Source organism: Podarcis liolepis (assembly GCF_965112155.1).
Source record: "Podarcis liolepis genome assembly, chromosome: 7".
NCBI classification, from domain to species: Eukaryota; Metazoa; Chordata; class Lepidosauria; order Squamata; family Lacertidae; genus Podarcis; species Podarcis liolepis.
The window spans coordinates 65,170,278-65,196,401 of NC_139561.1; the positions used below are offsets into that span (position 1 = coordinate 65,170,278).

The window sequence follows — 26,124 nt, forward strand, 5'->3', positions numbered from 1 at the left end:
TCTTCAACCAGGCCTTGGGCTGATTAACATGCAAGACCCTTTTAGATGTGTGGTGGTGGGGTTACTGGTTTGTTTTTTTGGCAGAAGGTAGGCCGCAGCTAGGAGCAGGGATACTGCACCATCCTTATTCCACTCCCTGCAACCAGAAAAGGGGGGGCGGGCAGTTCCTTGCTAGTTTTCATTAGGTGAAGATGGTACGGTAACACCGTGTATGTCCTTCTGTGAATTACCATTTCGAGATAATGTGCCTTGTTGTTGTTGTTGTTTAGTCGTGTCCGACTCTTCGTGACCCCATGGACCAGAGCACACCAGGCACTTCTGTCTTCCACTGCCCCCCGCAGTTTGGTCAAACTCATGCTGGTAGCTTCAAGAACACTGTCCAACCATATCATCCTCTGTCGTCCCCTTCTCCTTGTGCCCTCCATCTTTCCCAACATCAGGGTCTTTTCCAGGGAGTCTTCTCTTCTCATGAGGTGGCCAAAGTATTGGAGCCTCAGCTTCACGATCTGTCCTTCCAGTGACCACTCAGGGCTGATTAGCGCCATTAAGTGTAAGTGAAAAATGAACGTGTGAAAGTGGGTCTCATGTTGTGCATTGGGAGTCGGGAGGCAGGTTTCTACTCTGGACCAGTTGAACCCCGCTGAGGTATACCCTCCTCCACTCCACCTCCCTCACTGAGGGGAAGGAAGAAAGAGTTGCTGAAGGGGAAATAAAATCCCGCCTTTTCTGCTCCACCCCGTGACCTCGGCTACCAACCACAGAGAAGACGGGGGGGTCCCTCATAAGGAGGGGGGGATAAACGCGCGTCTCCCACCCGTTCGTTCGTTCCCCTCCCGTGCCCTCAACTTCTCCTCTATCCGGGTCACTCACTCAAGTAAAGTGGGAGAGAGAGACGCGCATGCCCGAGAAGAAAACTGGTAAGCGCGGCCTCGAGAGCTGCGCACGGGCGCGGCGGCGCGCTCTCTGTCGGAGGAAGAGGAGCAGCAGCAGCAGCAGCATCGAAGAGGGAGGGGCTCTCTGGGCTCTTTCCGAGGCGCTGCCGATCCGCAGGCTGGTCGTGCCTGGCTGGCCCTGAGCTCGCCTTCCTCTTTGGCTGGGCGGGGCGGAGGGGCGCCTGAGAGGAGCAGGGAGGCGCCGGTGGCCGCGGCTCTGATCCCGACGCGGAGGAGACGGTGAGTGAGGACGGAGGGAACCCGGGAGCCCATTCTGCCCTCGCTTTTTCCTCTCCCCCCACCACACCCCGGGTCCTTTTGCCCTTTCCCCCTTGCCATAAGCTCCCCGCCCCCCATGCCGGGTGTGGCTTCCTTGTCCTTCGCTGCCCTCGCCACACTTGGTCTGAGGGGAGCCGTTGCCGCCCTCCTCTCGCCTGCTTCCCCTGCATCCAACCCCGGTCCCCTGCTCTCCTTTCTTACCCTCTATTGTCCAGGAATGCCTCCCCCAATTATTGCAAGCTAGCCCCCCCCGTGCCCCATTTCTGTGGACCCTCTTCCCCCCCCCCACCTCGACCGGTCCTTATCGACCCCTGTGAGCGGTTCGTTGTCAACATCGTTTCTTCTTCCTCCTCTTTTATTTTTTAATTTAATGCGCGCACCGTCACGCAGTTGGAACCTCCATGGACAGGGCCAGTGTATCTTTCACCACTACATGGTGGGGGCAGACGACAGGGAGGAGGAGGCTGCTATCTCCTGCTTTCATGCCCTGCTTGTGGGTTTTCCCGAAGGCACCTCTCTTGGTCACTGATGGAAACAGGAAGCTGGAATAGGTGGACATCTGATGTGGTCCATCTTAGCAAGGTCTTCTTATTACCATCACCTGCTCAAGAGACTGTTGTGTCTGTCTTCCTTCTCTGCTTCCTGCTCAACCTCGGAAGGGCATTGTGTCCTAAGCCCTTCTTTTTGTCAATTCTTAGTACCTCTTCCCAGTGCTGCTGCTGGTTCCCTTTTCTGCCCCCTTCATATCGAACCCCTTGAATCCTCTACTATTCCATTCCAGAGGAGATGTTGGCCTGCCCCTGACTGCCCCCATCCCCCACCTATGTGGGCAGCTGTGCCCTTCTGCCACCCCCCCAACTCAGGAATCTATTGTCACCACCCCTTTTTTCCTTTTGCTGTCTGCAAGGAGGTGATGCCTTCATCTATTCCCTACTGTTGCCTCTCAACAGCACCTGCCTCTGTCCGCTCCCCCTTACTGCCTCCTTCAAATATGTTACCAATGCTCCCCTTCGCCAGCTCCAGAACCGATTATTTTTCTTCCTCATTTTTCTCCTCTGCGTTGGCCTTGCTCCTTTTTAATGTGCGTTTTCTGGCCTTACTTCTCCCAGGCATTTCTTATCCTGCTTATTTTCCCTGCTTCTAAAGCAACTTGTTGCCTTGCCTGTTTGCACACATCTATTATTCCTGTGCCCCCATCTCTTCTCACCAACCTTTCTATCCCCTTTCTGTTACATGTGCATCATTGCTGCTCTTTATTGCTTTTTTCTCCCCTTCTCCATTGCTAAGCCAGTCATTCCTTTCTTCCAGTTGTCCATCTTTTCATTTTTTTTATTGTGCTCTTTACACTATTTAGACCTGCCTTATTGATACTTCATTTACCACTGGTCACTCTTATCTATGTTTCTTGTTGGCTTAGCCCTTATTTCTTGTACTTTCTCCTCTGTTCCATAAAGACACTATGTGTGCCTCCGGTGTGATGGGAAACTGGTTTCTCCATCACATGAATGAGCCATGGCAAGTATTGGGTTTACCCACTCCCCTCTCCTGTTTGTGTGCTAGAAGAGGAGATTAGAAGCATCTGTGGCCGGTTTTAAACTTGCTCTGATGCCCTGTGATGTCCAGTCTCAGGGCTCATCCACACTAATTTTCCTCCATACTTTCTAGGCACAGGTCCACGTTTTTCCAGTCTGTGTCCGAGCACATTTTTTTTGCACCACCACTTCCCCTGCAAAAACCTGCTCTTTAATGTTCTCTGCAATCCGTAGAAAACCCTAATTGCTGTTTGTTCCAATTCAGCATTAAAGAGCGGGTTTTCCTGGGGAAAGTGGTGGGGCAAAATAAAAACCGGAAAAACCCCAAACCACCACACTCAGACACAGACCAGTAAAGGACAGGGCAGACGGTAGGTGTGGATGAGCCCTCAGAGTTGTGGCTTGTTTAGTGACATCAAGCCAGGATCATATTGTGGTTAAAGATTGTTGCTTGTTCTGAAACCATAGTTAAAGTAAACCACAGTTTTAAACTGGCAGCAGATATTTCTAATTTCTTTCTGGCATTCTCACTGCTACTTGTTCATAGACTGAGAAACCAAGGTTCCCCATTACTTCTGATAGAATGATAATTCACTCTCCTCATCCAAAGAGGAGGAGGAAGAGGTGGTGGTGGTAATGGATGGGGTGGGGAGGATAATGTTTTCATTAGGGAAGAGGTGGAGTTCTTGACTTGTTTCAATTAGAATGTATAATTTCCTCATTGATTGGTGCGGATGGGTTTGTCAGCACAACGAAGTATGTCATAGGCACAGACACACGGGTTAAAGGAACCCGTGGGTTCATTCTCTGTGTCCTCCATGTGGATCCAAAAGGTAAATGTTTGCCCTAAAGTGGAAATGGAAAATAATCTTTAACATCAAGCTACTTGCATTCATATACCAACGTATCTGTCCTTTGCAGTTTGGGTAAGCTTGAATTTTGTAGCATAGGAATTAACTTTGGAAATATTTTTCTATTTTTCTGCTTCATCAGTTTACAGATTTCGCCTTCCCAAGTCATGAACATCAGAGTTTTAAGCGGTGGTAGATTAAAAGCAGAATTCTCTGCCATGTGATTTGGAAATATGCCCTACTGTGTTCAGAGGGGATTGTTCCTATGTGTTTAGGATTGCAGCCTAAGTTTCAAACCACTTCAGTTAGTAAATGTTTGCCTTCATCCCCACCATTACTTTTTATAAAATCCTCTTTTTGCTTTAATTCTAGCAATGCAAATAAAAGATGCTCAGTAAAAATGTTTGACAATTTATTTTCTTACCCTAAAAATACTTTTTCTGTTCTTTTCTGTCAGCATCTTCTGTAGAACAACAGATTCAGTTTTACAAATTTCCTTATGTAAAACATACATTCTTCAGAGAAATGGTACACTGTAGTGTTACAGAAGGAAATAAGTATAATTTTACACATTACATCATAGATTATGAAAACTTACATGCTCATGCGTTATTTGGGTAAAAAATGTTTTGCCTTTTCTAGAAGACTGTTTTAGCTTAAATTTAAATGTGGACATGTGCACTGTTTTCTCAGTCAAAGATTTAAATTGTTTTTCTGTGAAATTTTAAAATAAATAATAGAATGAATATCTTTCCATATAAGCCTAAGAACAGCTCCTTAAAGCTCCTCTTTCTTTGTTGTTGATATTATTTTTTCTTGTTTTTCCAAGAAGTGTCCCAAAGCAACTTGCAAACTGATACAATCATTAAAACCAAGTATAAAAACCAGAATAAAATGTAACACACACACACAGGCAGGTATAACTCAACCCACTCTACCAAAAGATGAGTAAGAAAGTGGCCACAAATCATGTTATAATGATAGTCATAGGCTGCTAAATAATAAGGGATATTAAATACCGCAGCAATGCTATATGTTTGCTTTCAGTGCTTGAATACACACACACAGGTTCTGTGTGCCTTTTTACTTTTAAAATCTCTCTACTGAGAAATAATAAATCAGGTCATTAAGCAAAACTTTTGTATTTCATACATGGTTTTGATTTTTAAAACTTAAAAGTACAATGAACCATTTAATTTCAAAACTCCTATGTGTATATTACTACTTTTTCTGTTGATACAGTTTCACACAGTTTTCACAACCAGGCCTCAGCTCAAAGCAGTTCCATCAGTTTTTAGTTCTTCATTGCAAAAAGATTACAGGCAATCTTTGAATGCATAAAATTCCAACCTCTTGATTCAATCTATTAGTCATTTTGTTATATTATAAGAACAAAAAGTTCATGAGCCAATTTGTACCCAGTCATGGGTTGTGGTTCTCTTTAAGAACCTTGCAATTGTCAGTCTATTGTTATCTGTTTGTAAATGGAAAAACTGAAACAGAGGTCATTTAAGGTTACTTATGTCATCTCAGTTCAGCAGCCCATAAAGCTTGAAGCTAGTGTTCTGTACTGTAGCTGTAACCTCCTTTTCATCGGATAACGCAATGTAGTTTGCTGCATTGTAGATTTCTTTGTAGATCAGCATTTCTTTCTGTTGAAGGTCTTTTTACTAAAAATGTCACTTTGCAATCCTTCTTGTAAAGACAGAGTGTTTACAGAAAGCAGAAAATGCTGCTCTTTAATCGTAGCCTTATCCTTTAAGCAAATTGTTTCAGTTTGTGTTCCCTTCTTCATCAGTGCCCCTCCCCTCTCAGTTTATGGAAGATGCAATGCTGAATCAGGTTTCTAGAATTCTGTACTAAATTTCTCAGTTAACAGTTGGACCACCCCCATCCAAACATTATGTGCTTAACATAAAAAAACAAATATGCAGTAAATATTTTGGCTGCAGAGTCCTGCTTCTTGAGCACTAAATGTTCATGCAAAGTTAGCCTCTAAGCAGAAAGAACGCCAAGATTTTTAAAAAAAAAACAACCTACTGTAGTTAAATGGTATATAATTGGTTTAAATATAATGGTTTAAAGAAAGTTCCTCATTGCTCTGCTTTCCTACTCATCTTCCAAACTGAAATGTTTGGGACTTGACTTGTGAAGTCACCTGTCTACGGAATGATGATACTGCTACTTATTTCTGTTCTCTCTTACAAACAATGTAGTGTCATTCCTGAAATTTTTATTGACTGACTAAAGTAATGGCCATCTAATATTTTTAACCTAAGGCTGTTTCCAACCATTATAATAGACTCTGGTACTTCGGTTTACGAACTTAATCCGTTCTTGAAGTCCATTCTTAAACCAAAACTGTTCTGAAACCAAGACGCGCTTTCCCTAATGAGGCTTCCTGCCGCTGGTGCCCTTCCACCATTCAGTTTCTGTCTGTAGCCCGAGGTAAAGTTCACAAACTGGAACACTACTTCCGGTTTTGTGGAGTTCATAAACCAAATCGTTCATAAACAGGAGTGTTCTTAAACCAAGGTACCACTGTACTTTTATGTATATAACTGAGTATTTCTGATACTTTTCTCCTCCTACCCCACACTGCTCTATCTTAGATATTTGGCACATTTTGGGCATATTGCTGCCCAAAAGCTGCTGATTTCATAGATATATAGTCATTTTGATTTGATTTACTATTTCTTTTTCCCTAATATATGTATTCCTGCACTGTCGGTGAATTACTTCATATAGTTCTTTCCCCCGTGCACAAACCAAGCCCTCACAATCCCTGCTGGAAGCCATGTGTCGCAACAGGGTTGAGTGAGGGATTAAATTGCATGCCGTGCTTTGTTCTCATTTCAGTCTGATATATATCGTGTAGACGTGCCCCAACTACAATGTAGCTAACTTAGTGTTGTGATCCAGGGAAGGCCACAGGAGTTTGAAATATATTTTCTTTTCTTTGCTGTGTCCTGTGTTCTTTTTGCTTCAGGACCAGTTATTGGAGTACTGATGATATTGTGGTAAGGCACCTTGAGAATGTGACAAGGACTGGGGAGCAGAGAAGTCCCTACTTTTTAAGTGTTTTCAAGCTTAAGTGTGGAACTCCACTGAATTATTGATTTGTATATGTATGTTTTATGAAGCATATATCTTCATTTTGTAATTCTAGAGAATATCCAGCTGGCTGATATAATTTGGGCAATACTTAAAAATGTACATTGTTGACTGTTAATGCACACCGGCAGAAATATTGATTAAGTCAATATATTTCTAAATATTTAATTATTTTCCTAAACATTGTTTCCTTTGAAATTGAAACCAGCAGAATATTATTGAAAGCTATTTGCACGGCTTCTACAAACACCATTTATTAAGCTGATAGTACCAAACACATTTCGAATAACTTTCATTGTTAAACACACCAATAGTAAGTACTTCTGTAAAGATTTTTACAGAAGTACTTACTATTTTACAGAGGGGTCCGCAATTTTGGCCTGGCCTGGGCCTTGCTAGCCAAGATTTTAGGACCATATTTGCCCCTACACATCAGTGCCCTGCCAGCCTTTCCTGCAGGCTTACTGATTTCGCTGTTCCAAATGAGATATGCCATGTGCCTCATTAACAAAGCAACTAAACAACTTCCAGTCTCTCCAGTTCTCTCCTCTGATTGTTTATAAGAAGTAAAAACTTCTTTGTTCAGTAGCACTTATTTCCAAATCAGATTGCAGCCTCAGCATACTACTAAGTGATCTTGTTTAGCATCCTGGGTTTCTTCACGGACTAGTATATGTGATCAAGATCTATGAGGCTCAGCTCTGGCTGCAAACTTTGGAGGGACCAAGGGTGTTCACAGTGGTAGCTCTGTTTCTGTGGAACTTGCTTACTGGAAAAACTTGTCATTGCTCCTCCTTGATGTCCTTTTAGAGACAGAACAAATAAATGTCATTCAGCTGCTTGTGAGTGCTATTTTGGCCACTATAGTGATAAAGCTTCATACAAAACTATATTTTATCAGTCATCTGAATAGATAGAAACACAATTGTAGAGTTGGAAATGGATCCTAAGGGTCATCCTAGTCCAACCCCCTGCAATTCAGAAATATCAAATAAATGAAAAGTTCTCACACTTGAAAGAATGGTCTCAGGGTTTTTTTTTTAAAAAAACTACCTTCCCATAGATCTTTTTCCTGCACATGATAACTAAACATTAAAACTTCAAGTAAAACAGTACCGTACAATTCTCTTGTTTTCTCTTTAGGCAGACTCCTGCTTCAAGTCTGGAATACAAATTAAGGAAGATTGCTTTGAGTGGACAATGATTAGAGATACAATGAAGGCGTGGAGTGACAGTCAGTCAGATCTTTACAGCAGTGACCTAGAAGAAGAGGAAGAAATGATTTTTGGAGAAAATGAAGAAGACTTGGAAGAGATGATGGATTTAAGTGACCTGCCTACCTCACTCTTCGCCTGTAGTGTTCATGAAACAGTGTTTGAAGTTCAAGAGCAAAAGGTAAGACATGGACCAAACTAGTGTTGATCTATTAAAATGCCTGTTAAAAAAAGTTTGCCTTTATATCTTACACTGGTAATTTATCTGATACAGGCAACTTTAAGTTCACATGACCCAAATACACATATGATATTGCTTTGTTTTTTATGAGGGGCCAGATAAGAATAGATTATGCAGAAAGGGAAGTGAATGGGAAATATTCGGTATTGTACTTAGCTTTTCTTTAGTTCCAAACAGTGGTCTGGAAGAATCTTCTACACTTTGGATGTTCAACTGGTGGGTCTGCATTGGCACCCACTATTGAGTTGCAACAGTAACACTACCACCCAAAAAATAATATGGAAAAAAATAAGAAGTAGATCCTCAAATGCATGGTGTTTTCAGTACTACTTATTAAATCAGCCATGTGCATAAGAGTGGTTTGGCCTGTCATATCTTGTTTTATTGGCACACACACAGTCCCTTTGCTCCTCCCTAAGATATGATAAACATTTCCCAGATTAAACAGAGAAGCTCCTTCTTATATTAAGCACATCTTGTATGAATGCACATGTAGAATTTCCCTCTTCATTTCAATGGAGAGGACAACTTGTACCAGGTATGGATACTTGTAAATAAACCCACTCTTGCAGAAGCTCCATGTGCTTTTTAGATTACCTCAAAATTTTCATCTAATTTGCTCATAATTTTGTATTAACTACAGTGGTGCCTCGCAAAACGAAAAACTCGCTAGACGAAAGGGTTTTTCGGTTTTGCGTTGCTTCGCTAGACGAATTTCCCTAGGGGCTTACTTTGCAAGACGAAAACGTCTTGTGCTTTTTTTTAAAAGCTGCTTGAAGAGGCGCAGTTGTGACGGACCGTGCTTCGCAAGACGAAAAACATCGCAAGACGAAAAGACTCGCGGAACGAATTCTTTTCGTCTTGCGAGGCACCACTGTACTTGTTTAGAAAGCAGAGATTGTGATTACTATATAAATAAACAGAGTTGGCATTGCTTACAGTATTGAGCAGCAGTTGTATGGTTTATGCATTGCAATCCTATGCAATCCTTGCTGCAGTTGTTGAGATTTGGGCCAGTGTAAACACTCATAGGATTGCAACCTTAAGCACGGGAAGGCCAGTTTGTTCTGCAAACAATTTTTATGAGGTATCCAACATTTCAAGCCTCATAAATATCCCCACGGAATTTTAATAGCTTGCTGAGGGCTGGCAGAGCCTATTTCATTACCGTGCTGGGCACAAAGGGATTGTGGAGCTCTCCACATACACACCCTTAGCCAGCTCACTCACCTGCATGAAGTACCTTGTTGCCTATAGCAAGGCTGCACATTTCTTTCTGAAGAAAACCAAGGCAGATAATGAAAATATCAAAGCTGCTGAATTAGTCACACACCAGGCTTTAGAATATGCCTTGGAACTTAGATTAGCTTCTATAGCATTTTAGAATGGCTCTCTCTGGGTCACTTTAAGTTCCTATAATTTTGGCGGAATAGAATGCTTTGAAGAAACAGGTTTTGTATAAGCAAATAGACCTCTTCCAGGAGTGTGAATGCTGTTACTGAGATCTGATCCTGAAGTTCTCAAAATCATTTAAATATTGAACTGCTTTTTAAATTCTTCTCCCTCTCTGTCATCTTTCTTTAAAACAAACAGATATTTATTCATGTAGAGGGAGTAAAACACTATTATTATTTTTCATTGTCATGGCAGTCCTAGAGTAAGGTAGATCATGCGTAAGCAGGCATGTTTCCATGACAGCTCTGTGCAAGGCTGAATGTGCTCCTGGATTAATATAGATTTACATTTTTATAATATGTGTTGCTGACAAAACATGCTTTTTTCTGCTGGTATCACGTGTTGTGTGAAATACTGGATTTTAGATAAGCTTTGTGTGCTACAGATCTCTCATGTGGATTTTTTAAAAGGGAATAAAGACTTGCCTTTTAGTGTCTTCTTTTTTCTAGTCTGTTTAAAATGCGTTTCATCACAATTTAAATAGCCTTAATATTGTTCCCTAGAGTTGGATTAATTTTTCATCTATTTCAAACAGAATATCTTAAAATTTCAAACATACAATAAAATTGAGTGTTGGGTAAGTATTTGTAAACGTCTAGACTCTGGAATCAAAGTTTTAAAAGCCCAGGCAGCCTGCTTCCTATTCCCTACCTCTTTTTCCCCACCGGCTGTAATTTAGGTTGACCAGAATTCCATCAGCTGGTGGGTGTTAGTTGGGTTCAGACACACTATTTCCATTCCAACAAACTATCCTTTTTTGCAAAAGTAATGAACATGTGATCCCACTCCCCCCCCCAAAAAAAAATATTTTCCTTCTGTCCTCATGTTTGTAAGGAGTGTTTAAACCACAGTTTCTCTGTTGGGACATCACAAATTAACTAGGGAAACTGATTAAAAAATCAGGAAGTATCTGCAGCTGGGCATTCAAGAAGGGAGCTTGTTGTTTGTTCCTGCTCCAAAAAACCATAGTTTCTTGGAACTGAAATGTAGCTTCTGCAGCTGCCTGATATTTGTGGTGCCCAAAAAAAGCTTTTAAGCAGAATGGCAAGTCTACAATTTCACTGACTAAAACTGTTCATAATATGGTTCAGATACAAATCAGGCTGAATTATATTGTTCTGAATTACATTTTCCAGTCTTGTGTTTCAGATTTCTTTTTTTGCAGTTGACAGAGGAGCTAACATGACCTTGAATGTTGAATAAACACCAGTTTTTCTTAATTTCTGATATAGCAGGTGTTAGTTGTAACATCTGATCAGCATTCAGTTTTGCTGAAATAATGTTAGCTACTAATATTCACCTCTGTTTATGGAGATGTTTCCATAACACCATTCAGTCTTATGCACAGTCTTATATTGCAGTCTTGTATTATTCACACTTACCTGGGACATACTTATGGGTGGACATGCATAAGATTACACTATGAGAAATTTAAACCTGACAGTTTCAGATACCAGATTAAATATGGTAGTATTAAAGAATACAAAAGGAGTAGTTTTGGTGAATGCTGACACACACACCCCATGTTAGAAAGGAAATATAATCTGCTGAGGAGGAGAAGAAATAGTTTAGTCTAGCATGGGAGGTATTTTTCCTCTGTTTGAGGCTCTTGGAGGCATTAAAAGATTAGGAAAGGAATCCAGTAGGGAAGATATACTATGCATCCTATCTAAATGAATAAGAGCTCTCTAGAGTGAGAGATAAGCATCAGAAAGGTGACATTCGAAACTCCGGTGGGGTGGGGTTTGAATGCTTATAATTTCAGGGTCAGATGTTTTAGGATTAGTGTTTATTAATTTATTAATTTCATAAAATTCCTTGGTTGGAAAACAAACAGCAGTTTATAAAAAGGGAGAGGACTCTCAAACCATAGGGCCATGGGAGCAAGCCTGGGTGGGAGTATCTGTGTGTTTTTCAGTAGCAGGCAGCATGGTTGGGTGGTGGGAGTTGCCTCATCTGACAGCTGAGTCATTTCTGCCTCCTGCAATGCAGCAGGGAGGTTGGTGTGGGGCAAATTCCCCAGTGTTCCTGCCAGTACATTTGAACCATGACCTCTTTCCTTCTGTCTTGCCATTCGCCGTCCCAGAAAGCAGTGGCAACTCAGCTGCCAGGAGATCAGGTGAGTGCCACACCCCAACCATGTTCTTAGCTACTGTTTGAAGAAGGAGAAAAAGAGAAACTGGTCCTATCATCAAACTTAAAAACTAAAAAAAAAAAAAATGCACACAAGGAAAGGGGAATTGAGGGTAGGTAGGTCATGTGCAGAGATTAACACGTGTCTGCTTTTCTTTGTTGTATATACAGTGTTGTAATCCACACGGAGCATCTGGGATTGAGCAGAATAAAAAGCTGAAAATATTTATTGAACCATTGTTGCTGAAAATGTGCTGTGCAACTATTGGGTGTGTTGTGTAGCTAAACCCACACCACCTTCTGAAACTATTTTTTCTTATGTTTCACCTGCTTATTTTGAACACCCTTTGATTTTTAAATTTGAGGGAAATATATATTTAAGCAGGTTACAGAAGTTCCAACCTGTGGGTGGATAGGTCTTGTCAATCCAACTGTTGCATTTTATCAGTTTTTTAAAGCTGGCCATTATCTGAGATTTCTAGTTTACTAGAAAATCATGGATACTTACAGGTCTGACCCCATCATGGAAATACTTATCTCTTCCTGCCTTGCATTCTGCGTAGAGCTCATCTGCTATGTAGCCAAGCTCTGTGCAGTTGTTGTTTCTGGCTCACTGCATAAAGCAAAGGAGGCAGGGACCCATCCCGGGAATGCTTCACTGCAAAAATAACCCGGTATGATTATTTTGGTCTTGTTTCCTATAATCCTTATTATCTCATCTCAGTAACTGCCTGATATGTTATCCCATAAGCCTGATCTATTCATTTGGCTGCCTCTGCATGTTCATTTCCCAATGTTCTGAAAAACATGGTGACTTAACAAAATTGTGCCTCCTTTGCACAAGGTCATCTTGGGCAAATGTGACTGGAGATGATGTAGTGCTGTGTGTTACGCTGCATACTTTTATTTTATTGCAAGCACTTCTCTCAATTTACAATTCACAGGCCCCAAACCCTGACCTTGGGGGGCCCTTCTGTGCCAGAGTTCTATGGCTTAAAGGGGGTTAAATAGTGAAATAAGATATTTATTTTTGGCAGCAAGTAGCCCTAGGCATCCATAAATGAGAATTTCTTTGCCTCAGTGGTTCCAGCAAGGGCATATTCAATAGGTGTGTGTTTAGATTCCTGGGGCCCAAAATACACCAGGGGGAAACTAAAGCATCTTTCCATCCCCAGGAAAAGGAGCTGGCAACATGTTGTCATATTAGATATGCATATAATTTTAAAAGCAGCTTACTTAACAGCTCTTGGATAGAAGAGAGAATTATGTAATAGCTGATGTAATAACACTCCTATTGCTGCTTGGGTGGGTGATGGTAAACGCAACTAACTAAAAGATGCCTGCTCTCATGAGAGGGTGAGTTGTTTTCTGAGTAGACCTTTCTTTTTCAAAGTTTGCACCCAGTGGAAGTGAAATAGTTCAGTATCTTTTTTAAAGGTGCTTATTTCTAGTGTGGTATGTTGAAGATAGTATGTTGCTGGATGGGTTTTTTTTTGCATTCTGATGAGGTTTTTATTACCTTGTTTAGCTGGTTCTTCTAACAGTTTCTTGAATTAAATTTATTATAAAATTAAACATCCTTGCAGAGGTCAGTTTTATTGTCTTAAAGCAGGGGTGGCTAACCTGTGATCCTCCAGGTGTTGCTGGACATAAAACTGGTCCCTGACTATTGGCTGGGGCTGATAAGAATTGGTCCAACAACAGCTGGAGAGCCATAGTATAACCATTCTGGCTTAAAGAGTTTTGTATACTGCTATTGAGTGCTCACTGGAAGGACAGATCGTGAAGCTGAGGCTCCAATACTTTGGCCACCTCATGAGAAGAGAAGACTCCCTGGAAAACACCCTGATGTTGGGAAAGATGGAGGGCACAAGGAGAAGGGGACGACAGAGGACGAGATGGTTGGACAGTGTTCTCGAAGCTACCAACATGAGTTTGACCAAACTGCGGGAGGCAGTGGAAGACAGGAGTGCCTGGCATGCTCTGGTCCATAGGGTCACGAAGAGTCGGACATGACTAAACGACTAAACAACAACAACAATATTGCTATTGCATGCTGCTCTGTTTTAAGCAGAATACTTGACTTTTTTATGTCTTGCCACTACAGTGGTACCTCGGGTTACAGATGCTTCAGGTTACAGACTCCGCTTACCCAGAAATAGTACCTCGGGTTAAGAACTTTGCTTCAGGATGAGAACAGAAATTGTGATCCAGAGGTGTGGCGGCAGCAGGAGGCCCCATTAGCTCAAGTGGTGCTTCAGGATAAGAACGGTTTCAGGTTAAGAACGGACCTCTGGAACGAATTAAGTTCTTAACCCGAGGTACCACTGTACAGCCTGTCTTCTCACTAAAATTTTGAAGTGCTGCAGCCTGTTAGTGTAGACCGGGCATTGGGAACATCAGGCCTGTGACCCTCTCCAGCCCATGTCCCTCACTGACCCTGCTCCAAATCCTCCTCAAGTTTTGTTTTGTTTTTTGCCTGGTTGGAATGTGTTTTTGAACTGTGATAATTACTTATTCTTGTTCGGACGGAGAAATGGAGGAGCAGCAGATAGAAACCTCAGACTTCCCTGTGTCTGGAATGTAGCCTGCTTTACAAAAGTGAGTCACATCTATTGCTCTGCCCAACTTTTGTCTCTCTCCCCCCCAGCCAGCATGTGGCCCTCAAGCTGAAAACTCTGGTGCAGTTAGTGTTGAGCAAGATGGACTAATGGTGTGATGATATACTACTTGCGTTTCCTATCTAATGCTGGCTTCTTCTATGGAGCAATATTACCAAATCCCTGATGAAAGAATATTTCATCTCCTAGTGAATGTGTATCATGCTTGTCTGGTGCAAGGTCTGTATACTTGCTCAATGCCTGCTCTCTACATTTCATACATCTGGATCCACCAGCAATTCCATCTTTCCAAAATAGTCAGCCACAGATGATGGAGTGGAAATGCACAGCTTCAACTCTGTTGCCTTCTCTGATTCATTAGCCTGACATTCAATTTTAAGTGAAATGCAGGCAGGGAAGTTTTTAAACCCAGGAATGGGAACCTGTGGCCCTCCACATGTCCAACTTTCATCAGCCAGCATGACCAAAGGTCAGCGATAATGGGAGGTGTAGTCCAGTAATTTATGGAGGGCCACTGGTTTCCCACCCCTGGATTAATTCTTTACCCCCCACACCATTTTTCTGATCATGGGTGTCTCACAGGGTCAGGAGGGTATTCGAGTATCACTAGCATAACATATGACCTGTGTGTACGATGCCAGTAAGTGGTAGGACCGTTCTCTTACATCACTAACCATATTAAAACATCTACATATAAAGGGGGCTTTCTTGTTTCACTGCCCTCACAATTTGGGGACTGGCAGCCCAGGAGACGACATTTTCTGTGGCAGCTGCTAAGTTGTGGAATTCCCTCACCACAGAGGTGCATCTGGTACCTTATGCAATTTCCCTCATGTGCTGAACTTGCACGTATCTACCCTGTCCTTTGGCATCTGACAGATGTTTTTAGGACCCATCCTATTATTCTATTTCTTTTAAACTGGTTTTAGTAGTGTATTTTTAAATTGTTGTACCTTGTAGTGAAGTTGAATTAATAATGATAGGAATGCATGTACAAATTGCCTGCCTGTTAGCAATGTTTTGTAAATATCTACATCTGTTGACACTATCGGATGTATGAATTGTTAATGCTAGATCCCTGCAGCTTTTCTAGCTGCCTCATGTTCTAAACTTCTAGTAAAAAATGAGTCAGATGAAACTACTGTGGCTGCCTGGTGAGTCATCAGTCAGCAGAAATACAAGGTCATCAATGAGATTGAACTCATTCAGAGGGATGGTGGCTTCCTATGAATAAGCTTGATTTTAAAAATACCAGTTCTTCTACAGCATTTTAAAAACTATCAGTTGCCTTCCCATGTAAGTAGCGTGGACACAACACATATTAGTAGCTTTCAATCACATTATTTACTAAAAAGTTATTCTTGAGAAAGATCTTAGTACTTAAATTCTCCACCCATTTGAAAAAACTTATTTTAGCCTTTTCATCTACAGCAGGGGTGGTCCAACATGCAGGCCACATGCGATCCTCAAGGCCTTTTTTGGCAGCCATTTCTAAGTACCAAACAAGCGACACTAGTGGCAATGGGAGTCCCAACATCCAGGATCGTCCCCCCACTCCATTGACCACCAGCAGCAACGAATTGCTGCACTCTGGCGTCCTTGGAAATTCCCACGTCCTCGGTTTCCCTGCCATGGGTGCTCCAGGTGATGGGACGGCGGCCAGACCTTTGGTAGCAGGGGTTCCTCCTGATCGCTGTGGCAGGGGTTCTCAAATGGTGTGACGCGCCACACTGGTGTGGCAGGAGAGGATGGCAAGTGTGGCGGGAAGATTCAGGGACGATCCAAGTAGGATTTAAACATTCCAGTGTGTGGTATCGTATTGTATCATAAGATTTTTTTGGGAGCGTACAACCAGAAACAGTATGCATGTCTTTCTTCAACTTTCTTCAAGAGCATTGGCTATTCTTCTACAATTCTGCATGACATATTGTTGTGAACAAGGATTTTCAACTCTGACAAATATGAAAGATCAGAAGAGAGAAAGGCCCATTTGTGTTGATGAGGAGATGTTAGTTTGTCTCAAATTAGACCTAATATAAATATGATTACCCAGCAAAAGTAAGATCACACACCTCATTGAGTTTGTATACATCCTTAAGGTACATATTTAAGAGGCTTGTTTATAATTATACTTGGGAATGATTCATGTTCTTATGTATCTGCATTGTTTTATACTTTCTGGATGTCCCATGATCATATTATAAAGTAGTTGTGTTCTATGTTATAAATCAAGCACTGCTAGGAGTTGTTTCTTTTTGTTTTCAATATATTTCTTACCAATAAAAGGAATGGTGTGGCATGAACAAATTTTTATTCTGAACGTGTGGCATGGAGAAGAAAGTTTGAAATCCACTAGTCTAATCCCTGTTAAAGGGCGGGGGGATAGACAAGACAAAAACAACAACAGGAGGCAAAAGAAGGGGCAAAGCCTCAAAATATCAATGAAAGATAAAACTTTATCAGTAGTAATAGTCCCTGTGAAACAATAAGATGATCAATATATTTCAGTTGATGACAGCCTTCCTCAGGGGCACTTCACAAGATTAAGTTTCTGTCAAACCAGAATTCAAATCCCTGATTACCATAAATCACTATCTCTTGGCTTCAATGCTTTATTTCATAGGATCCCCATGCATGCAAATGAGATTATCAAATAGTCACAAATGAAAAGTTCAGTGTGAATGTAAAATCCATAAAAGGAAAACCCTGAAGGTGGAATCCCCCCTCCCCACTTTGTTTTGAAGTATGAAAAAGCTAGTTAACTGTAAAACACTTTGCACCTTTTTCATATCCTAGTATGTAAAAGGCGTTGAGATTGGCCACTAGATGGCCCTGCAAGCATTACATTATATACAATCTTTTGTTGAATATAACTCCTATTTACATAAATATGAGGCAGTTGGTTTTGTTTTTCTACTGATGCTCAATGCAGGTGTAGGTAGAACTCTACTAAAGAACATTACCAACTTGATTTTGTAGTGCTAACCTGCAGTAGTAAACTTTGAGGAACCTTAACAGCAAAAATGCTCTGTTTCAATCCCTAGGAACGGTTTGAAGCTCTCTTCTCAATCTACGATGAACATGTTACATTCCAGCTATTTAAAAGCTTTAGAAGAGTAAGGATAAATTTTAGCAATCCAGAAGCAGCAGCAAGAGCTCGAATAGAACTTCATGAGACCGACTTCAATGGGAAAAAACTCAAGCTGTATTTTGCCCAGGTATGCATGCATGCGTGTTCGTCAAGTTTTGTATCCTGTCCTCCTATCCAAGGTGACATCTCTCTTCCATATTATCCAGGTGTGAAGCACATTATCTATCTTACCCCTTGTGGATAATTTATTAAGCCTTCCGTGTATTTTTCCAGTAGCAATTTAAACACTTGATGGCAAACACTGCCTGTCTTTTTGACCTGTTCTGTTCTAGACCAGAGACAAAAGTGAGCAGGCAACAAATGTAATTTTTACCTTTTGTAGAATAGCCTCATTTCCACATCCAGGCAAGCAAGAGACATTATAGATGACCATCCAACTTCTGCTTAGAAATCTCCAGTGAAGCAGAGTCCACCACATTCCAAAGGAGTCCATTCCATTGTCAAACAACTCTTACCATCAGAAAGTTTAGTCAGATGTTTAGTCAGAATCTCCTTTCTTGTAACTTGAATCCTTTGGTTTAGGTCCTACCCTCCCGAGCAGGAGAAAACAAGCTTTCTCCATCTTTCATGTGACCAGCCCTTTAGAAATTTGAAAATGGCTATCATATCTCCTCTTTAGCTTTTGTGCTGCTGCACCACGCTGTTTACTCATGTTAAGCTTGGATCCTTTTCACATGAACTACTGGCAAACCAGCCCCCCCCCCCATTTAATATTTGTGCATCTGGTTCTTCCTGCCTAAGTGTGGAACCTTACATTTGTCCTTATTGAAATTCATTTTGTTAGTTTGGGCCCAGTTCTCCAATCTGTTAAGGCCATCTTGAATCCCAATGCTGTCTTCCGTGGCATTAGCTACCCCTCCAAGTTTGGTGTCATCTTCAAATTTGATGAGCATCCCCACTATCCCTACATCCAAGTTATTCATAAAGTTATTGAACAACAATGGGCCAAGGCCCGAACCCTGTGGCACCCTACTTGTCACCTTTTTCTGGATGAAGAGGAACCATTAGTTACCTCATCCAGCCCATATTTTACCAGCTTCCTCGCAAGAATATAATGGGGGACTTTGTCAAAAGCCTTAGTGAAATCAAGATACACTACACCCACAGCATTCCCCTCACCCACCAAGCTTGTAACTATCAAAAAAGGAAATGATATTCATCTGGCATGACTTGTTTTTGAAAAACCTATGCTGGGTCTTAATAATCACATCATCTTCTAAGGAGACATTTGCCTGCCTCCAGTCTGCAGGGACCTCACCCAGTCTTCCAAGAATTCTGAAACATTATATATTATTTAGTGCAACCCCAACCAGAACAGTTGGTGGCCATAAGGCTATGTTTTCCTTTCAGAAAGGAATGAACACAAGCCAGTATGTTCCTTGCAGATGTTTTATGAGCTGCTGTACTTCACTATGGAGGGTCAGGGCTCTATGCACTCAATGCTTTTTTTAAAAAATGTAAAACTCTACCCTTAGAAAGTATTGTTCCTGTGACCTGCATTTTTCTTACCTCATACAATTATTCATTTTTTGTCTTGTGTTCATTTTATTCTAGCTTCAGTAGTGAAGAAGAGGAGTAAGAATCCAAACAGGGCGTGACTATTCCCCTTCCCTCCCACCACCACTGGGCTTCTTGTTTGGCCATTCCTGGCTTTTTTGTTTCATCGGAAATCAGTCATACACTTCACAGCCATAAGCGCTAGAAACATTATTGTAAAGAAGAAAATACAGTGGTGCCCCGCAAGACGAATGCCTCGCAAGACGGAAAACTCACTAGACGAAAGAGTTTTCCGTTTTGGAGGTGCTTCGCTAGACGAATTTCCTATGGGCTTGCTTCGCAAGACAATGTCTTGCGAGTTCCTGCGGGGTTTTTTCCCCTCCCCCTCCCCCCCTTTTCTAAGCCGCTAAACCGCTTAGCAGCTGATCTGATCAGCCGATAAGCCGCTAATAGCGCTAATCCGCTAATCTGTCAATGGGCTTGCTTCGCAAGACGAAAAAACCGCTAGATGAAGAGAATCACAGAACGGATTCTTTTCCTCTTGTGATGCACCACTGTACTGCAGTCGCATACGATATTCGTCCCTGCACACAATGGCAGCACATGCACAACCCTGGATGTAGTCATTTCATTAGTCATGAGGCTGGGGATCTATTCCTTGCTTAGCCAATGATTCAGTGGATAGCTTTGAGCAGATCCCTGGCTGTAAAATTGCATGGTAGTGGCCTCCCCAGCTGGAAGAATGGATGAGCTAAGAACTAAAAACCATTCTATAGTGCATTTGTAGTGTAGGCATTTGATAAGAGCTTAGTCAGTGTAGTCTATACTGACGGCATGGTCAATGTTTAACTAAAATAGCTACAGGGAAGGAAACTGTGCGTTTAGTATCTGGATTCCTTCTCCAGTCAGTGAAAGAGGTTTTTGAATTGTGTGGCTAGGCTAGAAAAAGAGTTAAGAACTATCTTTCAGGAGAATAATATCCTCCTCTTACTGTTCTGACTGCATTTGTTTTTTCAGGTTCAGGTACCCAATGAAGTGGGAGACAAATCTTACCTCTTGCCACCACAGCCTGTCAAACAGTTCCTGATATCGCCACCTGCATCTCCACCAGTAGGATGGAAGCCAAGTGAAGATGCCACTCCCATGATAAACTATGACTTGCTCTGTGCTGTTTCAAAATTGGGCCCTGGTAGGAATGCTTTCTTTATGCCTTGCTTTCTCCATTTCTATATTAGAAAAAATGATAACAGCAGGCTTGTAAATTGCCACTTGCCTGGTAACCTGTGACACGTAAAAATGGTCCCGAGATGACTTTGAAAGGAAACTTTAAAAAAAAAAAAAAAGCTTTGCTTTGTTTTGGGACCAAAAATGACTAATATGAGTGAGGGGTGAGGGGGCTACCATAAACGTCTGTCATCTAATAACTTTTGTGAACTTTTCTGTCTGCAATAGACTGCAATAAGGGACTATAGGTAAAAAGAATAAATTTGATACAAAATGTAAATGGAATTCAATAACCACAAAACTTATGATGTTAAGTTGGAATAAGTTGGAATGGATTGTTTAAAATTTGATTCTGCAGTTTGAGCAGATTGATTTCCTGCTCCCCAGTGGTGCTGGTTGTTGGCGCCACAAGTTGGAAGTTGCTTTGTCTGTGAGGCAAACCTATGGAGGCAGTGAGAGATTACATCAGGGGTAAAGGGACTGGGAGCAAGTGATGCTGAGTAGGTCATTTCTACTCAAATTGTCCTGTAGTTTTGATATGCTGTTTAGAATTTTAGACGGGAGATATATAGATATATAGACACACACACACACACGCACACACCCCTTTTATAGTGTTCTGTCCACCATACTGATACAATAATGCTGTAATTTGTCCTACCCTCTAGGGGAGAAGTATGAGCTTCATGCAGGAACAGAATCCACTCCCAGTGTCGTCGTCCATGTGTGCGAAAGTGAAACAGAAGAGGAAGATGAAATTAAAAATCCCAAACAGAAGATAGTGCAGACGAAGCGTCCGGATCCGCCACCCACATTAATAAATGAAACAAAAACTCTTGAATGTACGCTAGAGGTAGGGGGTGGGATGCACTACTGAATTTGAGGCTCTCTGACAACAGCAGTGAGTGGTAAATGTTTGCATTGCTGTGTGACGCATAGCGGCAAAAGACTTCTCTTGTAGTCGTCTCGCATCAGAAAGACTATAGATGCCAACGTTTTGAAGAGCACTTTAATTTTAAGGTTAACTCCCAAGATGTAGCAAATCCACTGGGTTTCAAGTCCTAGAATACTAGGAAGGTGCCATTTTTGGAATGTGTGTTACCATTTTCTTGGTGTTCAGAAGGCAGAAAGGAACTTGGCTGCTGCCATCTCTATATGGGTTACCACATGGTTTTGTATGTGAGTCTCATGTATATTTTTGTGTGCTGATATATAACATGATCTGAGTAACATGATGTTCTAAGTAATATATTGATGAAATATAAATGTAATGTACAATGTACATTGTTATCAGTAGAAAAATCTCAAACTGGTTTGGGGTGATAGAACCAAATTTCCAAACAGGTTTGCTTTTGTGATTTTTGTTTTTCCTTAGAAATGCCATAGTTGTGTGTGTTGAATTTCAAGGTACTCTTGTGAATTGACGTGAGGCAAAAGACGACATTGGAACTGTGATAGGTTGTCTTTCTGCTCGTTGCACCTATGAAATGCAAACTAGGATGCTGCAGATTATGGACTGACTCCCTATTTGGCCCGTGTCTCCTAATTTTTCTTAGCCTGTGTCTGTCTCCAGCTGTGGCTGTCCCAAGTGCAGGATTTATTTTCTGTGTTTATCTTGTATCTCTAGCAGCAGGATTCATACAGCCAGGAAGGGTCCTACATCCACATGCCTCTTCATAAAGCTTAGCGCCAGAGTGTTGCACGTCTTGTCCAGCCAACTGGATTCCTCAACTGGATTCTTCAGGATGTGGTATGCAGAAGTGCACAGTCACCCCCTACAGCAGTGACAGTGTAGATGTGCCCCTGTGCAGGTCTGGAAGTATATATCCCATTTTTCTTTTCCCCATTCCCTCCTAAAGGCTCAGACTGGTTTGTGCCTCTACATAGCAGGGTGGATTTGATTTGATTTAAATCAAATCAGTTTAAATCACTCTTTAAATCACTAGTCAGTAAGACTTGATTTAAATCACTTTTTTACAGAAAGACTTGTTCTTGCTAGTATAATCTTAATATTTACAAACAGATGAAAGTTTCATTTTTGGAATAATAAATTTTCAGAGTAGTTTTTACACTTATATCAAAAATTACTGATTTGGTTATACTATTAGAAATACATAAACAGATAATTATGAAATTATTGTTTATATTTGGACAACTTTTCTGCTGTACTTTATTGGAAGGAGAAAAATAATCATTTCTTAATAACAACTTAAACAATTTATTTAACTAAAACAATAACATAGCATATGTATCCATGTTTGTTAACTGATGTAGTTAAACGATTTTGGAAAAAAACCAGACTGAGTTTTAGCACACATTAAAAACTTAAAACAAATCCTTCTTTCTTGATGAATAGTCTTTAGACTATAATGTAACTTAAATAGAAAACTATCTTTAGAAATATTTTTTCTCCAAAAGCATTTTATTTTAAAAATCCGATTTAACTTAAAAAAATCCAGTTTAAATGAAAAAATCCATTTTTTTCTTTTTATCCACCCTGCTACATAGTCTTCTTTGCTGAGCTATTACAGCCCTCCCACCCTTCAATTGCCCTACTTCTTGACACACAGGCCCTCTTCAGACCCCTTTTGGTACTCTTTGTCTTGCAGAGAACATTGATTTAGCAGGTTTGGGTGAGCTTCTGCTGGAATTGCTTGCTTATTGCCTGAGCTTTCCTTCCTTCCTTCCCTCTCTCCCTTTGCATTGAACCTTCTATCCCTACTACTTCTTAGGGAGGGAGAAGAATGTGCTGCAGGAAAAGTGTTGACCACCCAGCTGCCTAGACTACTTGACAAATAAGGCTAGCCTTGTTTGTTATGCCTTTTCTTAACACTGTGTTTCCCACCTTAGCATTTTTCAGCAAAGTAGCACCTTCAGATGCCAGATATTTTCCGTAACACTACATAGCTGATACTTTTTATGGTTGAACTAAATGAAAGAATGGAGGGGGTGGGTGGGAAGTATATGTTGGATTCTATTTTATCTATAAAACCATCAGCTCTACCAAATTTGCTAAAACCAAGAGTCTTGTGGTACCTTAAAGGCTGAACAAGTGTATTACAGCACAAGCTTTTGTGGACTACATGCAAATTTGGTGGGAATTGTGTTGGATCTCAGTGGGGAAGGACCTCTCTCTTTATGCCCAATGCCGGAAACCGCTTTTCTTCCCGCTCCACATTATCTGACATACGTGGTGGGGGGGAGTGTGTTCAAGTCTCTCTGCACCAGGCTATGGAAACATTCAGAAGCAGATTGAATCGCTTTTGCTTGAGACTTTTTGGAGCCAAATACACAGCAGAAAAATTATACTGGTTTCAGTTCTCTACATCTGTCAGAAGCCACAGAGAAAGAAGAAGCCACCAATAATGGCTGGCTGCTAACACCAGTCCAAATGTGTGACCCCCTTATTTATAGTGATTCAAGGAAGTCTGTACCACTTCCAGCTTAAGCAGGACTTTGTCCTACTAGTGAGTGAAGACTGTCTTTGCTCGGGACCAGGTTTTAGGGGTACAGTGTTGGAGGTGGACCAGTAAGTCCCATTCAAAGCTTGCACAGTGCTAAAATTTACTGGCTGGCCTTGGGCCAGTTATACTTTCTTCATGGGCTGCCCCAAACTCTGGATGCACATATAAAGTTGAATATAGTAGAGAATAAAGGCAGTTGCTCTTTTACCAGAATAAATCTTAATTCTTGCCTGTTTATTAAGAACCAAGGCAAAGGTACTTATCACAGAAGTTGTTGGTTCACTAAAATATGTTGTAAGGTTTTCTCCTCTCTTCTGTTAGCACTTTTTAAAAAAAAAAAAATCTTGATAACATTTATTCTAAAGAAAAGTAGAATTTGGTTCTTTCCAATAAATAATCCATGTTTACTGTGGTGTGCTCAGAACTATTAAGTCTGTTTTTGCATGATAAACTTAGGAGGTGAGGAAATCAATTCCTGAATGTGAACCATGATGATATCCAGGTGGTATAGCTTTGTTTGTGGGTCTTTGAAACCCTCTATACCTTAACTAGATTCCCAGTAGCTGACATCCAACTTCTCTTCAGGAATCCTAATCTCTTCATTAGTGAAGCTGCAAGATGTATTCTTTTATAGGTTTATGTACAATAGCGAGATCACCTATAAATATATGCTTAACAAAATTGCCTGGTACCTGTCAATTTTCTAGGCAAGCTGTTTCCTAAGGCAGTAGAAAGGGGATCTGCCCTTGGGGCCAAATCTGCTTTCCTGAAAAATGTTCCCTCGTTGCCAATGCAGAGGTGAGAGAAGTGTAAAGAGACCAATATTTGAAGCAGCGAGGTATGCTGGCAGGCTGCTTTAGAGAGTGAGGATTGGGGTGTTAGCCTGCCACGCCTTCTGCTTTCCAGGGCTGTCCCTATCATTAGGCAGAATGAACCCTCAGTTGGCAGATGATTGGAGGCGGTGGCAGCAGCCACCCTCTGTTTCTCTTGGCTCCTCCCTTGCCATTCCCTTCTGTGTGCCACATGTCCTGTGCTGCACCTCCTGAACTAGCCTGCTGCCCGCAGGTGCGGAGGGCATTATTCTGTCGCTAGTGTTGAAATAAGATCCAGCTGCCAGCCTGGTTGTCTTGTGCAGATGGGATGGGAGGGGGAAACTCCACTCTGTCCTTTGCCTCAGGCAGCAAAATGCCTTGGCCCATACATTGTACTTTCTCAGAGTGGCTTCCTGATAGTTGGGGACCAGGGCTATAGAACTTGGAGAATACTGTGCTTTTCATAATGAAGTGTCAAATCATGAGACGTGTTTTACAGCCTGGTATTGCTATAGATGATGGTCAACAGTGTTTTTCAAAAAGGACAAATAAAACATTTTGCCATTTATGTGCCTTGTTTTTTCTCTGTGAAACAGGAGGGAAGGAGACAGAGATGACCTATGAAACCACAGTCTATTGTGAATTTCGTCTGGCTGAGCCTTGCTGCAATTTTCATTTTCATTAGCTTGTGCAGGAGAACTTGGCACATTTTGCCCCCGTGTTAATTAGCATGGCAGAGATATTCCCTCTTGAGCCTCAAATGTCTTGAGCTGGCCTTCCTGGGAAACATAAGAAGGGCTTCAGAGATGAACAGAGGTAGGTGGGTTAGCAGTAGGCCAGGCATTATACTGTGTTTCCTGTCCACCACCAGAAAATAGGAGCACGGTTTGCATACTGGGAATAATACTGGGAATGTGCTACCTGTTAAAACACTGGCTGTACAAGCCTATTTCCAGAACATTAAAACAGAAGTTTTACCAATAAGCAGTATAAAATTTGCAGTAGTGAATCACGGAAGAGTGTTTCATACCGAAGGACCCCACCATCTATTCACCACAAAGGTTTTGTGCCCTTCTACCCTTCCTTGGAGCTAGTGCACTTGTGTGCTGAACCATTTCTCCAGCAAAGGCCTGAAGCTGTTCCTACTTAAGTGATTTCAAAGCAGGTGATGTGATCTCTCTCTCTCTCTCTCTCTATGTATATATATAGATTTCATACACTGACATAATTTTTTCCTTCACTGGGAGACAGGTTTATCTAGTGATAGGGGAGGTGTGTTTGTTTAGGTAACTACGGTAAGTGTTTCGAAAGTTTCAAGGTGGGGTGAGGGAAGGAAAGAAAGGGTTCCAAATCTTGTTAATATGAGCAATCAACCTAGCAAAAAGTAATTTCCCTATTTACTGTTTCCTGTGTGGGCTTTTATTGCAACTTCAAGGTGTTATTCTGCTACTTTGTCATTCATACTTGAACAGTGGACCTTCTACTAGGGCTAGGAATGTCTGGGCCAAGCTCAAATCGAGCTAATTCACTTCTAGTAGAATTTTGCTTGCTCATGGACCCTGATCCTTTAAATTGGGGTGGGGAGCCACTTTTGTCTGAAAAGG

The 26,124-nt window shown here is 41.4% G+C and overlaps 1 protein-coding gene across 4 annotated transcripts; it reads left to right on the forward strand.

Moving 5' to 3' along the window:
* The first annotated feature begins 462 nt into the window (after positions 1–462).
* On the forward strand, positions 463–25,088 carry RCAN3 (RCAN family member 3). 4 transcript variants are annotated; one of them, XM_083511879.1, is made up of 6 exons: positions 463–1,172; positions 3,737–3,902; positions 7,852–8,103; positions 17,417–17,590; positions 20,038–20,209; positions 20,913–25,088. In XM_083511879.1, exons 3-6 carry the CDS (start codon positions 7,909–7,911, stop codon positions 21,119–21,121), a joined length of 750 nt encoding a protein of 249 aa, XP_083368005.1. In that variant the 5' UTR covers positions 463–1,172; positions 3,737–3,902; positions 7,852–7,908; the 3' UTR covers positions 21,122–25,088. The 4 variants fall into 4 exon arrangements, with proteins under 4 accessions (XP_083368005.1, XP_083368003.1, XP_083368004.1 ...); XM_083511877.1 differs by lacking the exon at positions 3,737–3,902; XM_083511878.1 differs by lacking the exon at positions 3,737–3,902 and having other exon boundaries at positions 7,856–8,103.
* The last annotated feature ends 1,036 nt before the right edge of the window (positions 25,089–26,124 follow it).

Excerpts from the sequence above, each read along its gene's own strand:
- RCAN3 (XM_083511879.1), top strand. The coding sequence starts at position 7,909 with ATGATTAGAGATACAATGAAGGCGTGGAGTGACAGTCAGTCAGATCTT. Across the intron at positions 8,104-17,416 it reads TTGAAGTTCAAGAGCAAAAG|GAACGGTTTGAAGCTCTCTT; the intron begins GTAAGACATGGA and ends TTCAATCCCTAG. Across the intron at positions 17,591-20,037 it reads TCAAGCTGTATTTTGCCCAG|GTTCAGGTACCCAATGAAGT; the intron begins GTATGCATGCAT and ends TTGTTTTTTCAG.